Genomic DNA, 18,210 nt, shown 5'->3' on the forward strand with positions numbered 1-18,210 from the left:
TTCAAAAACTCTGAGGTTCTAAAATTCTATATCTTGAATTTTTGAATACTTCAAATAATCAATAGAGAAGAATAACACGACTAAAAGCAAATTCCTATCATTATTTTTCTATTATTTTTTCAAACTACAAAAAAATATATACAATTTGTTTATTTGTTTTTAATTCAAATACGAAAATATTTACATAACTGAAGTTAATAAATAACCTTTTCTGGTTTTAATACTTTGAATTACGTTTCGTTATTTGTATCTGTTAGTTATAGCAAAAAAAAAAAAAAAAAAACTTTCAATAGTGTCCTTTTCTAGGCTATGTTAATGACATAATATGCCAATCAATAATTATCAAATGAACATAATTCGATCCTGATTGACCAAATAACATTATCATTGTCCATAATAATGATAATAGTAATCATAATAATAATAATAATAATAATAATAATAATAATAATCATAATAATAAAAATAAAACTAACTGTATTACTGCAAATAACAATAACAACAATAACAGATAATAATTACACTAACAATGAAAATATAATAATAGTAATAACAATTATAATAATAAAAGATGCAATAATATTCATAATAGCAATAAAATAACAACAATTAAAAAAATTACAGATAGAACAACAATTATAACAAACAATAAAAATAACAGTAGCAATAATAACAGAGATACCCAAAGATCAACATAACAACAACATTACTTAGAAAAAAAAAAGGAATTATGTCGATACACGACCCAGCCGAGCAATAACGGACTCAGCAGCAACTTTCTGAACACGAAGCACGTGAAGTCTGCTCAAACCGAATAACAATCAGGGTTGCCAGATATGGGAATTTATACCCTAGATTTGGAGACTTATCCCTACATTTGGGAATTTATCCTTAGGTTTGGGGATTTTGGATGACTGGTGACGATATTCTATAAATGTATCTATGAAGAAGAAACAGAGATGAGTAAACCTTTATATTGTTGCAATTAGTTTATTTACAATTACATGAAGTATAGCGAGTAATTTCTGTATTAGAAGAAAATATATTTCTGGAAATGGAGATTTTTGCGTTGTTTTGGGGATTTTTTATCATGGGTTTTGGAGATTTTTTACACTAACCCATCTGGCAACACTGATAACAATCCTTGACATCCAACCGATTGACGTCTTGCTCGTGCGATCATGCAAGGAGAGATTGCGGGTTGAAAGGAACAGTATAAATGAATTCAAATCTTAGGACACATGTCTTTTTTAAGGTATGGCGATCAGAAATTCTAGATCGTGAATTGGGTTAAAATCGATGGCGGTGTTCGTGCAAGTCATAAAACGGCTGATTATTTAGAACTTTCACAGATGTATATATTCATATATAGCGATGTATTTTAATAAAAATATGAATACATATACCCCGTATATATATATATATATATATATATATATATATATATATATATATATATAGACACACATATATATACATATATATATACATATATACATATATACATAAATACATACATATATATATACTGTATATATATAAATATATATAATATATAATATATATATATATATATATATATATATATATATATATATATATATATATATATATATATATATATCCACACACACAAATCCAACATAAAGCCTTTGCTGCTGACAAAGAGTGGCTCCAGGCATAAATTAACCCAGCGGTCCTTGTCACATTCCTATTTGACCATTGAATCTTTAAAAAAACATATCTATACAGCGTTAGATTTGCGTAGCCCAAAACTTCACAGTTCAATCTACTGTGAATGGAAAACTTCCAAAATATTGGATGTTTTTTCTAATAGACCAAGCCACAGCAAACTAACCTAAATTCTTTCCCCTATGCCAACCATTTTATCACTTCTACGTATCTCATCCGTTCAACACCTCGTTGTATTCAATATCCGCACTTATATTTCGTGAAGAAATGTTACATACTAATACACACACAAACAAAGCCACTCCAACACCCATAACATAAAAGACACCTCACACATCTCGAACTGTCAACCTAACAGCGCCAGGACTCCTCGTGGCTGGGAGGAAGGACGCTGCTGAATGGTACAACACATGAACAGATTCTAACGGGGTCTAAGCAATGTCAGGCAGGGCAGCCGATCGGGACTATGATCTACCCCAAAGCCAAAGCAAAGTACTTCCAAGAAGGCAACCGTTCTTACATCATACAAATGGAAAAAACAAAACTCATTGATAGAAGTTTGTTCAAAGTACAGAGATTCAAGAGCCTCTTCTCGATCTTTATATGCCCCACCTTGCTTGTATTACTCCACGACATTCCTGTTCTCGTACCTTACTATTTCCAACTATATCTAATCCCTCATATTTATAAGCACTAACAGGTTTCATTCTTCCTCCATCCACAACAACATTCATTATTCAATTTTTTTTTTTTTTTTTTTTTTGGGGGGGGGCTTATAACAGGTCAAACAATTAAACGAGTGTTACTGCAGTACTGCGTGAGGTGGAGACTTGTGAATGACAAATTTAATGTTTTTAAGATAGAAAACAACTACACAAATCAAGTCAATTTTATTGATGGTCCGGGGTATGGTAAAATATATCGCAATGGATATGAGCGCATAGTAATGGGTTGTGAACCCCTTGCTTCGAGGAAAGGTCCTGTAAATAAGAGGATTTTCGCTACTGCCAGATGTGACAGTCACCAAATGATCGTTACAAGGGGAGTTTGAAAGACCGTACCATGCACTAATTTTGAGAAGGAAAAGAAAAAGAATCGAGAAGGGCTTCAGATGTTGAAGTTTCTCCTTTCAATTGCAATTCTAATATATATATATATATATATATATATATATATATATGTGTGTGTGTGTGTGTGTGTGTGTGTGTTTGTAAGTGTGTGTGTGTGTGTAAGGCTTTGAATTGAAATCACAAATGAATTAAAATTACAGCCAAATATCTCTGAATCAGTCATGAATAACAAAGTAACATTAGTATTCAAGAAGCAACACTGGCATGGAGATGCCTAATGCACAGGACCTCAGAGTATTCGGAGTGACACCCAAGGCATTTAAATGAGACTCAAGAAACAAATATTTAATGGACCCTTATAAGAATAATTCATCGTGACTATAGAGAGGACTGAAGTGCCGTAAACAAGGGGATATAAAGTTATTGTTACTACTTTCGTGTTTGAAAAAAAAAAATAAAGTGGAGTAAAGTACTGCTACTACTCAAAACCTTCTCTATTGTTTGAAAGAAATAAATGAAGTGGAGGACACTCCTACTACTACTTAACTGTTAATGCCACTATTACTATTGCTCAAAAACCTCTCTATTGTTAGAAAAAAAAAATCAATGAAGTGGAGGAAACTACTGTACTAATACTACTAATCACAAACCTCTTTATTGTTTGTAAGAAATAAATGAAGTGGAGGAAACTACTACTACTACTAATACTCAAAATCCTCTCTATTGTTTAGAAAAAAAAATTAAATGAAATGTCATCATCCTCTCTTCCTACGCCTATTGACGCAAAGGGGCTCGGTTAGATTTCGCCAGTCGTCTCTATCTTAAGCTTTTAAATCATACTTCTCCACTCATCATCTTTCACTTCACGCTTCATAGTCCTCAGCCATGTAGACCTGGGTCTCCCAACTCATCTGGTGCCTTGTGGAGCCCAGTTGAAAATTTGGTGAACTTATCTCTCTTGGGAAGTGATAAGAGCTTGCCCAAACCATCTCCATCTACCCCTCACCAAGATCTCATCCACATGTGCCACTCAAGGTGCAGGAACAAAAATAAAACTTTATCCCATACATAACAACCATCTTCCCTAACCAACACCCCCCACAAAACAACAACAACAACAACTCTCTCTCTCTCTCTCTCTCTCTCTCTCTCTCTCTCTCTCTCTCTCTCTCTCTCTCTCTCTCTCTCTCTCTCTCTCTCTCTCGAAAGTAGCAACAGCCATACGTGCGAGAAGGGTCACGTCCATGGCACAGATGATTTCAAGGTCTGCAATATAAATAATGTTAACCAAATGATGAAACATGACTGTACGACCCCTCCAGGGTTGGCAGACGTCTTGAGAATGAGGATGAGTGGACATAAACCTGCTCCTGTCTTCACTGTGTATTCTCTTTCTTCTTATCACTTTGACCGAGGGAGAAGATTAACTTAAAGGTGATGAGAAGATATATACATTCTTTCCTTGCGTGTAAATACGAAAAAAAAGATAAGTAGAAATGTCTAAATATGTAAACAAATACCTGAATATGTAGATGAACATTTGATGCAAGATTGTGAAAAAAAAAATACTCTTCGATTTTATACATTAGATTGATATAGAAGAAAAGTAATAAGCAAGATTATACATCTGCTTCCTTCCAACAACAAAAAATAATAACAATATCAACGATGCAATATTAGATTTCTAATAAAACTATTTTTTTTCATGTTACAATTTCTCCTTTTTTATCTCTAAAAGCGAACCATACTTACATTAAGACATAGGTTATCTAATTATTTATAAGATATACAGCATCTCTTTCTCTCTGTTAAAGACACACAATCCTGTCTATCTGCCTCAAACCACACAATATCCTAGGAGACGCCGTTGCAAAGGCTATGCCTCACCCCTAAACCTGGGGAGTACGTTCATATGTTCTCAAGTGCCTATGAGGATTAACAGTGAGAGAGAGAGAGAGAGAGAGAGAGAGAGAGAGAGAGAGAGAGAGAGAGAGAGAGAGAGAGAGGGGGGGGGGCTTCGATAACAAGCAAGAGTGGTATAATGGTCGGAGAACAAATCTTACTTGTGGCCCCTAGAGACTTTAGAAGGAACTTTTATATGGCCTGACGTTGGTGGGCAACAACAAAAACAACAACAAAATACAACAACAATAACAACAATGACGACGACAAGCACGACTTTAGCAATAGTCGTAGTCGCCACTACAATAGCTTCTATTACTAAATAAAAAAAATAAGTTGATTCCTTTTGCAATCCTTATAACGTATACGATAATTAGTGTAATAATGATGAAATAACAAATCTATGGCAAATGACAATAAATAAGACAACCTTCAAGGTAACCAGTTACACAGTTAATTATAGAAAATCTTTTCTGGATATGTTTTATGTATTTATTCTTGACACATGAGCAGCCAAAATTCTATTTGAGCATAATTGCTTAAAACTGTTTCTTCAGTATTGCATCATTATGGCATCACCCATAGTCTCTTTTATTTTAATTCGCTTCATAAAATACTAAAATCACCCAAGAATTAATCATTTGATAATCTTTAAAAATACAAGATTTGTCTTTTTCACTGATGTAATGCATAAGCTACTTAGCCTTTAGTATGAATTGCCCAAAGTTGCTGCATATATAGAATAAAGCTACTTTGGTACTTTAAAATAGATAAATTTAAAAATCGCTTTATAGCAAGAACCTTCTTTACACCGTCGCTTTGGTACTTTAAAATAGATAAATTTGAAAATCGCTTTATAACAAGAACCTTCTTTACACGGTCGCTTATCTATATTTTTTTTTCATTTCAGTCTCCCCAATTTATAGATCTTTACGACAGTTTATTTTCTATTGCAATTCATCCTATCTAATATTTGATATTTTACAACTTCTTGTTTGTACACCAGTTCTTGAATATGATAAAAAAATATCTAAAATAATGTTCAAAGAAATATCTAAAATTCATAACCTCTTCAATAAATAAATTTTTTGAATATATATTGTTAATTCATTCTCGTCACTTATTTATTTCCTCATTTCCTTTCCTCACTGGGCTATTTTTACCTGTTGGAGCCCTTGGGCTTATAGCATTTTGCTTTTCCAACTAGGGTTGTAGCTTGGCTAATAATAATAATAATAATAATAATAATAATAATAATAATAATAATATATAATTGATATATACTGTTTTCTATTGACGATATACATGTCTGAAATATATAACCCATAAAATCAATTTATATCTAATTGTCTCATAATGGACATCATGGATTTGATTCACAGAATTTGGATAGTATGGCCAGGCGCCGGGGTCAGTGGGGCCCTTCAGGGCCAAGGTGCAAGCATGAAGAAAACCATGCAGAAACTCTAAGAAGTAAAAGTTAGGAGAAGTTACACAGGATGATAGAAGAAAGGAATTAGGTACGGAGGAAAAGTATGGCATCGTGGATTGCCACATATCAGGTAACGGGATACAGGGTACTTCAACATACAATCACCTTCGATGTCAGGATGCCAGAGAACTTCAAATCAATCAACAAATCAAAATACAGATGCCGAATAAACGAGCAACATCAAGTCCTTACCCAACACCAGTAAACAAAAAAGAAAACATGAGATCCTTGGCTCACACCCCACAAAATAAAGAAAAGTTAAGGAAGAGGTGAGGTACACCCTTGAAACAGACAATACACCATCCTCTTAAATAAGGCAAAATTATACATCAGGTGAATAAAATACATCAGGCGAGTTAGCATTACAATGAATTTTGGTAACCTTGTGGCTCTCCTCACGTCCTTCAAGTTAACGGACTTTCCTATAACCCCGTTCATAATTACTTTTTCATTTTTTTTTAATCATTTCTGAGACTGGCCCCTCTACTAAGACCCGTCTTTTCAGTTTCTACTAAAGTAATGGTTCACAAGTTTTACCTTTGTATTTTAATTCACGCTTTGATACAAGATCAATATTTGACATCATACCACCCAGTTTATTTCGTTTCCAGATTGCCAGATATCACTTAGTTTATAGATTGAGAGAACAGATTAGTATATATATATATATATATATATATATATATCGGTATTGACGGGGCAGACTCATTTTAGTTTCAAGAGAGAGCACATAATTGCTTCTAGTATTCGTTTCATTTCGTGGCCAACAAGGGAGGTCAGTGTATCCCCTGGCGTATGGAAAAGTGTGTTGAAGCTTTTTTTCATACATCTTTAAGATGCGAGAAAAATAAGACGCATTTACACTCAATTGCAATTGCTTTCTCTCATCATCATCATCTCCTCCTACGCCTATTTCTCTCATATACAAGAGGAAAAAAAGAATAGGAAAAGCACATACAGCCCTGATAAGGAGGACAACAACAAGAATATCAGAAGAAGAATATTCGCCATTTATCCTTGCCTTTCCTCACATGATACCGCTCATTGCTTTGCAAATTTCATGGCATACATTACCAGGCATGAACCCTCGACGACTTTCATGAAGAATCCTCGGAAAACAAAGACTTTCTTGTTTTCAAACAGAAGTAAACATTCCCATGAGACACTGGAGCTTTTCAAGATCTAATAACGAATCATTCAACGGACGTTCAAGCCCCCCCGGGCGTTTCCGCGTCTGATGGCACAATAAAAATAAACAGGATAAGGTTTCTGGCACATGATACGAACTGGCAACGCTGCTGTTGATAAACGGCAGCTGGTATTAGTTTCCGTGAGATGTTATGGAGGTCTTGAGTCTCCGTGGCCTTATTGGTAGAGCAAGGTTATGCTCTCAGTGGTACCAAATACCAAATATTTACGCTCAATTCGCTACTGACAAAAGTAGCTATCTCACTGAAATTTATTAGTGAGGTCTATTTGGAAATACAAATTCTTGCAGTATTAACAAATCTACCAGTACATAATAAAATGCCTTTTAAATGGATACAATTAATCCCTATACCGTGAATATAGACACCACATCCACAGTCCTCCAGGTAAAGTTTGTTTACAAAAGTTACCTCAAATTTGGACAAAGATGCCATCTCATATCTTTCTCGGTACTTGAAAATTACGGTTAAGCAATGTGTTACAACAAATAGACATTGAAAGATTTGGATGTTCTCTCTTATACTGCTTTACGCAAAAAGTCATCAGACTAAAAGCGTCGCACAATCACAAACTGAAACAGGCAAAATTTACATTGTCCGTCTAACATTTGTAAATTCAGAATTAATAAATAAAATTTATCAGACTGTTTAGTAGTGGTTATCTGGTAATCACAGTATGGCAAAACATTTAATGGCCATGGTCTCTCTCTCTCTCTCTCTCTCTCTCTCTCTCTCTCTCTCTCTCTCTCTAAAAAAAAATATCCCTTAGTTCTTTGCAGTTCCTATTATCTAAAACCTGATAAATATGATTCAGGTAAGCAAAAGAATTCGATTAAATGAACTGTGTGCTTTGAAAAACTTTAGAAGCGTTTTGATCATTCCTGGAATGCGAGTAAACACAGTGCTTACTAGTTTCGCAGATTGACAATGTGTTTGTGTAGCACCTTTATCAATACTGATTCAGACATGAGGGAAAGGAGGCTACGTTTAGTAACTGGGAGCGGGAAACAGTAGGAAAGAAAAGTAAAAAATAACCAATAAATTACTAAAAATAACCATTAACCTTACGGATTTTTTAAACAAGATGTCTAGTTCCAGCATAAAAGGGAAAATAGGAACAGATAAAAAAATCACAAATTATTAATAAACAAGTTATTCACGCCAGTAACTTAATGAAGATGTTTGGTTTCACGTTTACCCTTCTTGCTATGTCTTCAAAATATAGAATCGCATTCTATGTTAAATATCTTCCTAAAATACACGTGCTTTTATAAACTAAGATACATAGAAATACCGAAAACCATTAAAATGGAAAAATAAAACGTTAATGTATATACTCACAAATAGAGAAAATGTATAGCCTACATGAGCTATTTGTGTACCGTGGGTAGACCTTACCTGAAAAAGAAAAAAAATATGCATATTAGTATAATCACATATTACTTTGAAATTATGAGCAACTTCGAAAAGAAATATGAAGTTAGAAAAACTGAATTACTTAAGTACAAAAAATTCTTCTACTTGGAAAATTTGACGAACGAGAGAGAGAGAGAGAGAGAGAGAGAGAGAGAGAGATTTCGCTCACAATATTTATTATATGCTTACATATTACTAAATAATTTGCGCTCATATTGGTCAAATAACAAGAAAAGATAGTAGCAAATAACAATTGGCGAAATACGTATAATTCCAAAAAGTCAGCTATACAATAAACAAATGGAATAATGATACATGGTGGAGAATATGTAGTAAAACCAATAACAATTATGTAGTGAGAGAGAGAGAGAGAGAGAGAGAGAGAGAGAGAGAGATGCGACCCAAGAAAATTATAGCTAATAACTCCATCAAGGCAACCAATACATATTCATAGCTCCTTACAAATAGATCTCTCTCTCTCTCTCTCTCTCTCTCTCTCTCTCTCTCTCTCTCTCTCTCGTTTGTATAGAGAATAACATCATTATCAGTGAAGATCTAATCGTACGTCTCTAAGTCTCAAAATCTCCACCAGAGAAAGATCGAGTTTCTCTGAACACAAAAAAATCAACAGTAAAAGATCATACTTTGAAAACCCCTTACAATTTAATCACGTTGAGATATACAATGAAGAACGTACTAATAAAAGAATCAAAAACCTATTTTAGGGTAGATTAGTGAAGGAGAAGAATAAAGAAAGTGTTACATTAAATTATATTACAAGGAATAACACATGGGTAGAGGCATATTAATTTATTACCGTTGTTTTTCCAATCTTCTCTATCACTATCATAATTATCCTTATGACAATTATCATTAACTCTTATTGTGATTATTAGTCTTATCTTTTTTTTTATTATTCTTCAAATTAAGAGTCAAACCCTTCCCAATGTTAAGATGAAGAACTTGTCCCTTTTAATGTCTGTAAAATAATGGAGACCAAAGACTTACATAGATATAAACTGGCATCCTACATTCCCTGAGCTTACTAAATTAATTCAAATTCAACTATGAACTATGAAATATTCAAATAATATAAAAGAAACATACAGAAAGGAAAGGAAGATAGACCAAAGTTAGAAAAACAACCACATGTTGATGTACATCATAAATCATAAATACAGTCATACACACAAATGAACAACATACACAGAATAAAAGAAATTGATGTACATCATAAATCATAGATACAGTCATACACACAAATGAACAACATACAGAGAATAAAAGAAATTGATGTACATCATGAATCATAGATACAGTCATACACACAAATGAACAACATACAGAGAATAAAAGAAATTGATGTACATCATAAATCATAAATACAACCATACACACAAATGAACAACATACAGAGAGTAAAAGAAATTGATGTACATCATAAATCATAAATACAACCATACACACAAATGAACAACATACAGAGAGTAAAAGAAATTGATGTACATCATAAATCACAAATACAACCATACACACAAATGAACAACATACAGAGAATAAAAGAAATTGATGTACATCATAAATCATAAATACAACCATACACACAAATGAACAACGTACAGAGAATAAAAGAAATTGATGTACATCATAAATCATAGATACAGTCATACACACAAATGAACAACATACACAGAATAAAAGAAATTGATGTACATCATAAATCATAGATACAGTCATACACACAAATGAACAACATACACAGAATAAAAAAAAATTGATGTACATCATATATCATAAATACAGTCATACACACAAATGAACAACATACAGAGAATAAAAGAAATTGATGTACATCATAAATCATAAATACAACCATACACATAAATGAACAACATACAGAATAAAAGAAATTGACGTACACCATAACTCATAAATACAACCATACACACAAATGAACAAAGTACAGAAAATAAAAGAAATTGATGTACATCATAAATCATAAAAACAACCATATACACAAATGAACATACAGAGAATAAAAGAAATTGATGTACATCATAAATCATAAATACAACCATACACACAAATGAACAACATACAGAAAATAGAATAAATGGTAAGCCAGTCTAAAATTGTAAAATCCCAAACAACATCGTAAAATATTGCATACACATAAATGACGGATATCAAAGGAAATAAGAAATGAATAAATTGGAAAAAGTTGCATTACCCAGGTGGTACATTAACGCAGATATCACACCTTTCGCCTGACATAAACATCGCAGGAGATAATGCTATACCTTTGAACCAGCTACATAGTAAACTCGATAGTTTTACGGCTGGATAAGAATAAGGCCTTTATTCGCTTGCACCTTAAAGGTCAAGTCAAAGTGAAGTCAAAGTGACAACTTTTCAAATCCGTAATTTTCCGCTATTAGTGAAGGGAAGAAAAATGATATGCAATTAAACACAGTACACGTTCCATGTCATTTAAACCGGTTATTTCATACCATGAGAGAGAGAGAGAGAGAGAGAGAGAGAGAGAGAGAGAGAGATAATTAATACTTTCGTTTCCTCGCCATCTGATTCGAACTGCATTTTTTTTTTGACCAGCAGATTCTGAGTACAAGATAAATACATCTTTTCTCTGGTCAAGTTGGCTCCTGACACTTTAGTCAACTTACGTTACGATACTGGTTGTCAATTTACGTTTCATCAAAAAGTGTGCATTATTATTATTATTATCATTATTATTATTATTATTATTATTATTACTCGGTATCCTACAACCGTAGTTGGAAAAGCAGGATGCTATAACCCCAAGGGCTCCATCAGGGAAAAAATCCCCAGTGAGGAAAGGAAATAAGAAAATAAATAAACTAAATGAGAAGTGAAAAACAATGAATATAAAATTGTTTCAGAACAATAACAAAACAATAAAACAGATCTTTTATATATGAACTATAAAATATTAGACATGTCAGCTTGTTTAACATAAAAGCATTTGCTGCAACTTTGAACTTTTGAAGTTCCATCCGATTAGGAAGATCATTCCATAACCTAGTCCCTTCTAGAAAACTGTTTAGTATTGAGGCTCATGATGGAGAAGGCATGACTATTAGAATTGACTGCATACATAGTAATACGAACAGGAAGGATCTGAATGCAAAGGATGGTCAGAATTATGAAAGACCTTATGCGACATGCATAAGGAACTAATTGAACAACGGTGCCAGTGTAATATTTAGATCAGGAATAAGAAATTCAATAGACCGTAAGTTCCTGTCCAATAAAATAAGTTAAGATTTAGCAGCCAAGGACCAGACAGGAGAACAATACTCGAAACAAGGTATAATGAAAAAATCAAAACACTTCTTCAGAATAGATTGATCACCGAAAAACTTTAAAAGACTTTCTCAATAAGCCAGTTTTTTGTGCAACCGAAGAAGAGACAGACCTAATGTGTTTCTCGAAATTAAATTGGCTGTTGAGAATTACAACTAAAATTTTATAAAGAGTCATATGGTTAAAGAAACCTTATCAATGTTGATATCCGGATGTTGAGCCACTGTCCTCGACCTACTAACAATCATACTTCATGCCCCATAATTTGCACCATGCACTAATTCTACCTAGACCTCTAATAAGGTATTCAGCAACCCCAGATCTACATCCACATCATAAACAAAAAGAGAATTCAGTCAGTTCTTGTGAACGATGCATTTCTGACACTCCTTTGCTTTCAAATCTGCCCAGACTGTACCATCTAGCAGGTAAAACTAGGTATGAAGTTAAATTAATCTTTGCTTTTCCATCTAGGGTTATATCTTAGCTAGTAATAATAATATACTGAGTATTCATTACTGCACTTAGCTGCTTAGCCTGTTGGAACCATAAGGCTTGTAGCATTATATTTGCTAATTACGGTTGTAGCTTAGCTAGTAATGATACTGTGTACACCCATATATATATGTATATATATATATGTATATATATACATATATATATATATATATATATATACATATATGTATATATACAGAGAGAGAGAGAGAGAGAGAGAGAGAGAGAGAGAGAGAGAGAGAGCATCTTTTGTTTTGCATTTATGCATACGTAGTTCGTTCGTTAGCTTGGCTTACTTTTTCGTAAACCCAAAGCGTAGAAAACATCACAATCCAGATCAAATAGCAAAACAAGTAAAACAGGAGCAAAGTAACAAAAAGTCAGTACAGTATTACCATGGTAAGATACATTGTACTACAATTTTACAACCTACTTCAGAAACACCTTTCAGTCTGTGGAACCCTTCAGGGCAGCACCAAGTACATGAATGACAAGTGTTTGGGGCAGTCACGTACAAACAGTCATATAAATATTTTCATGGCAGCTTTAGATACAATAAAGGTCGAGATAAATAGTCTATATTTATTCGGGTGGTTTGATATATATATATATATATATATATAAATACACACACACATATACTGTATGTCCTACTCACATCAGGATCGGGTTCTGGACTTTTCATAATATATAATATTTAATATATATAATATAAATACATATATATATACATACATATATATATATAATATATATATATATAATCATCAGTCGTTTCTAGTCCATTCTGTTACTCTTAATGTCCATCTATAATCTGTTATTAGTATTATATGTCCTCCACCATGCCCTCTTTTTCTTACATGTTGTTAGGATATCCTTGACTTTAATCTATTATCGTATCCATGTTGCTCTTTTTCTGGCTTTAAGTGTTATTCCCATCATTATTCTTCCCATGGCTCTTTGAATTGTAACTAGCTTATGTTCAAAGGCTTTTAGTTAGGCTCCAAGTTTCTGATGTATAAGTTAATACTGACAGGACCATCTCATTAAATACTATATTTTATATATATATACCACCATGCATGAAATATCACATAAGGTTAGGCTCAAGATAAATAGAGGACAGACTGAGAGAATGAGAACGGAATATGCAATCGAAGATAAAATACAATTGGATAGAGAAAGTATTAATGAGGTGGAATCATTTAAATATTTAGGAACTATGATCGCTAATACAAGATCTTTAGAATTAAAGTTTAATGAAAGATTGAAAAGAGAAAATCAGACAATGGCTAGGTTAAGTAAAAATTGAAAATCAAATCGCCTAAAATTAGATATAAAAATCAGGCTATATATCAGTCTAGTGAGATCGGTGTTACTGTATGGATATAAGTCGTTGTATGACCATGAAACAATAATCAAAAGATTTTGTTCATTTGAGAACAAAGCCCTCAAAAGAACAATGGGAGTTAAATGGCAGGACAGGATTGGAAAGGAAACTATAAGACATTGCCCCAGTTCCATATGTGGACGAGATCATGGTAAGGGGTATAAGGAGATGGTTTGGAAATGCTCTTCGCACTCCCCCAAGAGAGATTATCTCACCAAACTTCCAACTGGGTTCCACAAGAAACTAGAAGAGTTGGAAGACCCGGGCCTACATGGCTGAGAACTATGAAGCGTGATGTAGGAAACAATGAATGGATAAGTATTGATTTAATAGCTCAAGATAGAGACGACAGGCGAAATCTACCCGAGGCCCTTTGCGTCTATATGCGTAGGAGGAGATGATGATGGTATATATATATATATATATATATATAGGTAGATGGATAAACATAAAAGTAACGTATAATCTTACTCTAAAATGTAAATGAAAATATCTACATGCAAAATTATTACAGCAATGAAAAATCATATTCAGAATATGACTATGAGATCGGAATCATAACAATAAGAAGCCATCACACACTTTCTTAACTTATTCTTTTATAGATTTTGTCATCTATACCATACAAGTTTCAGTCTGCATTTGTGCGCAGACGTAACCAAAGTGCTTATCTACTCTATTTTACATGTATGTAAGTACGTGTATAATTTTATGAAACTACACCAATCCCGGACTATTTCTTTAAATGAAAATCAATTATAAAGTCAACTGTTTAGAAATAAAGTGTTTTCAAAGTTAAGCTCTTCAAAAATTGAGTCTTTAACAAAAAATTAAACATAATTCTCAACGAAAACACATCGTTTTCTGTATAGTATAGATAATAAACTGATGCAAACCATCATTATAATAAGAAAGACCACTGTCATATGACATACATTACGTTATATGAATTCTGATGCGAATACGGAATTAGCCACGGCAAACGTCAGGAGGATATCAGTATTGACGTCATATTACATCAAAGTAGGAATAAATACTATCGGAATCAACTGATATAAACAATCATGCCAGATGCCTATAAAACGTGGTTACGAAATCTGATCAAAAATAGTACACAAGAGTGACATCAGAATTTTATGGCTCTTAACATCAGTACTGGAATGCAATGGCAGTAAAATCAGCGGTGCCCAGAGTCATTGTTTTATTAATCTATCAGTGGTATCCGGAGTCATTGTTTGATTAATTTATCAGTGGCATCCGGAGTCATTGTTTGATTAATTTATCAGTGGTACCCGGAGTCATTGGTTTGATTAATTTATCAGTGGTATCCGGAGTCATTGTTTGATTAATTTATCAGTGGTACCCGGAGTCTTTGTTTTATTAATCTATCAGTGGTACCCGGAGTCTTTGTTTTATCAATTTATCAGTGGTACCCAGAGTCATTGTTTTATTAATCTATCAGTGGTACCCGGATTCATTGTTTTATTAATTTATCAGTGGTACCCGGAGTCAGTGTTTGATTATCAGTGGTACCCGGAGTCATTGTTTGATTAATTTATCAGTGGTACCCGGACTCATTGTTTTATTAATTTATCAGTGGTACCCGGAGTGATTGTTTTATTCACTTATGTGCCATAGGACTTTCAATGGAAGAAAGAAAGGGCAGGCGTATCAGGTGACGTCCCCGAGCATTTCAAATAATCGATGTCAGATGGCATGAATGAATTATGAAAGCTTACTTTTACGTCTTCAATATTGCATCTAGCAGAGAGAGAGAGAGAGAGAGAGAGAGAGAGAGAGAGAGAGAATGTTTGTTTTTGTGACCGGATTACTAGCGCCAGGAACAAGCTTCCTCCACAGCAACCCTATAATTTACCGCGCCTTCGCCTCTGGTCCTAATACCATCAAAAGTCAGAATCTCAATTCGGTGTCGGTAGACAATTACAATGATATCAACAGTAAGTAATTAATGCTCATATATATATATATATATATATATATATACATATATTCTTTCCAGTCACGGTCAGTTCTACTCATCCCTCGGTAGAGGGGGAGAAGGAGCAGTCATACCCTTGCGTGGGGTGGTGTGTGTGCATTTCTATCTAAATATTTAGCCATCCTTTTGACAGATCGCGTACACTAACAAACACACACACACATATATATATACATATATATAATATATATATATATATATATATATACACTATACATTATATGGCAGCACTGTTAAGTAGGGCAATCTTAGAATGCCCCTTCCCTCTTTCAGTCTTTTTATTTATCTCACCCTCTCATCCCGGCCTACCTAATTTCCTCCTGCCTCAATTCTAACCCACCCTGAAGGGCATCGTGACTCGGAGAAAGTGTTCTACCTTCGACGCCTCCTACTGCAATCGTTTGGAAGCCAGAGGAGAGAGAGAATTGAATAGAAGCTGAGACAGAAAGAGACAGTGACTTTTTATAGCATATTGCATAAACCTAGAAAGAGAGAGAGAGAGAGAGAGAGAGAGAGAGAGAGAGAGAGAGAGAGATTCTTTTTGTAAATATATTCGAAAAACAGAGTTGTATAGAGCAAATGTTTTAAAATACATAATGTCCAAAAAAAAAAAATCCCTGAAACCCGAGATCGAAAAGTAAGAGAGAAATTTAAAAAGTGTCTGTGAGCCTTTTCACTCATGTTAGAATACCACATATGAAAAATTATTAATGTTATGCGTGTATGTGCCCCTTTAACTACTGCAGTATTAGACACCCTGAAAATGCATTGTTAATCACAGAATAAGTATGTGCCAATAAAAATGTCTTTATATGCAAATATGAATATACTTCAGTGATTCTCATATGATAGACACATGAGTAATAAACATAGGCTATCTGAACCAAGAACAAATAGTAAATTTGGTGAAAGGGCTTTTAGCTACTGTGCGCATAGATATTATAATAAACTGCCAACTGAAATGAAGGACCTAAAGGGAGCAATTGAATTTAAGAAGAAACTAAAGACATTACTTTTCACAAGATCATATGATTTGGAAGATGCTACTATCAAAGAATTGTATAAGTTATAATGAAAACGTTTCGTTAGATGATTGATATGGACCCGTCGAGAAGTAGTTCACTCGACTTCAGTGGAGGGTTGGATTTAAACCCAAAACAAGTAAACAAGTAAGCAAGTAAATCAAATTGTTCACCTCCTCAAAATAACTATTATTCATACCATTCACTTTCAAAATATGGAATTCTCAACCTTCCTCTGTTTTCCTAGCATCATTTCACCCACATGGTGAAAGGTGGTTTAGTTATCACATATAAAGCAAAACCTCTCAACTAACACTTTATACGTGATGATCTGTAATAGGGCATTAATATGTATTTATATATTTTTTCTCCGACCACATCTATTTCCATTCTATCTTACTTTTTGCCTGTTACCTTTCACTGTTACAAATTTGCTGTAAAAAAAACTGTAAAAATCTTGTAATAAATGTTACCAGGCACTTAACATTTTAAAGAGGGATATACTGACGTAAATGAGTGATATTACTGCCACCAACCCGTAAAAGGTAATAAAGTAGGATCAAAATACGGTCGCCTGTATTTTACTGAAATACGACTGAGAACAGTACATTTTTACGGAGAATTTCCTATTAAAATTTCGGTTTTTTAACAGTGTTGTTCATCTACTTCCTGTATGATTTTAACAACTTTTAAACTTTCGATAACGAACAAGGGTTTTCATGCGGGTCCTATAACTGAAGAAGAAGAAGAAGAAGAAGAAGAAGAAGAAGAAGAAGAAGAAGAAGAAGAAGAAGAAGAAGAAGAAGAAGAAGAAGAAGAAGAAGAAGAAGAAGAAACATTTCACTTTTCTAGCGCATTTTAGATTTAATCATTTATACGACGCAAACAGGAGACCACCAATTTCATAAAGTCCATTATATAATAACTATGATCACCATAGGGCATAAAGATTCTTAATTCCTGCGCCAATGTGGGTCAACAATTAACATATAAGGTTTAATGAAATAAGGAATATAGAAATATCATGAATTCTTAAATAAATACATATGTGTATGCACATCCACAAAATGCTTGTTTGTGAAAATGCCAACATACGTATACATGTCAACATGATATTAATGACCTTTGTTGTTTACACTATCAAGACTCAAAGTGATATAGCCTTGATAGGTTGAA

At 33.5% G+C, this 18,210-nt stretch overlaps 1 protein-coding gene across 1 annotated transcript in view; it reads left to right on the forward strand.

The window, feature by feature from the left end:
- LOC137657334 (nucleolin-like) overlaps positions 1 to 17,896 on the forward strand; it is a 51,332-nt gene extending 33,436 nt beyond the window's left edge. The window contains exon 2 of the mRNA XM_068391669.1: positions 17,687 to 17,896. Coding sequence (XP_068247770.1) covers positions 17,687 to 17,896 — 210 coding nt within the window. The remainder of the gene's footprint in view (positions 1 to 17,686) is intronic.
- The last annotated feature ends 314 nt before the right edge of the window (positions 17,897 to 18,210 follow it).

The sequence above is a fragment of the Palaemon carinicauda genome, chromosome 18 (genome assembly GCF_036898095.1).
Source record: "Palaemon carinicauda isolate YSFRI2023 chromosome 18, ASM3689809v2, whole genome shotgun sequence".
NCBI lineage: Eukaryota > Metazoa > Arthropoda > Malacostraca > Decapoda > Palaemonidae > Palaemon > Palaemon carinicauda.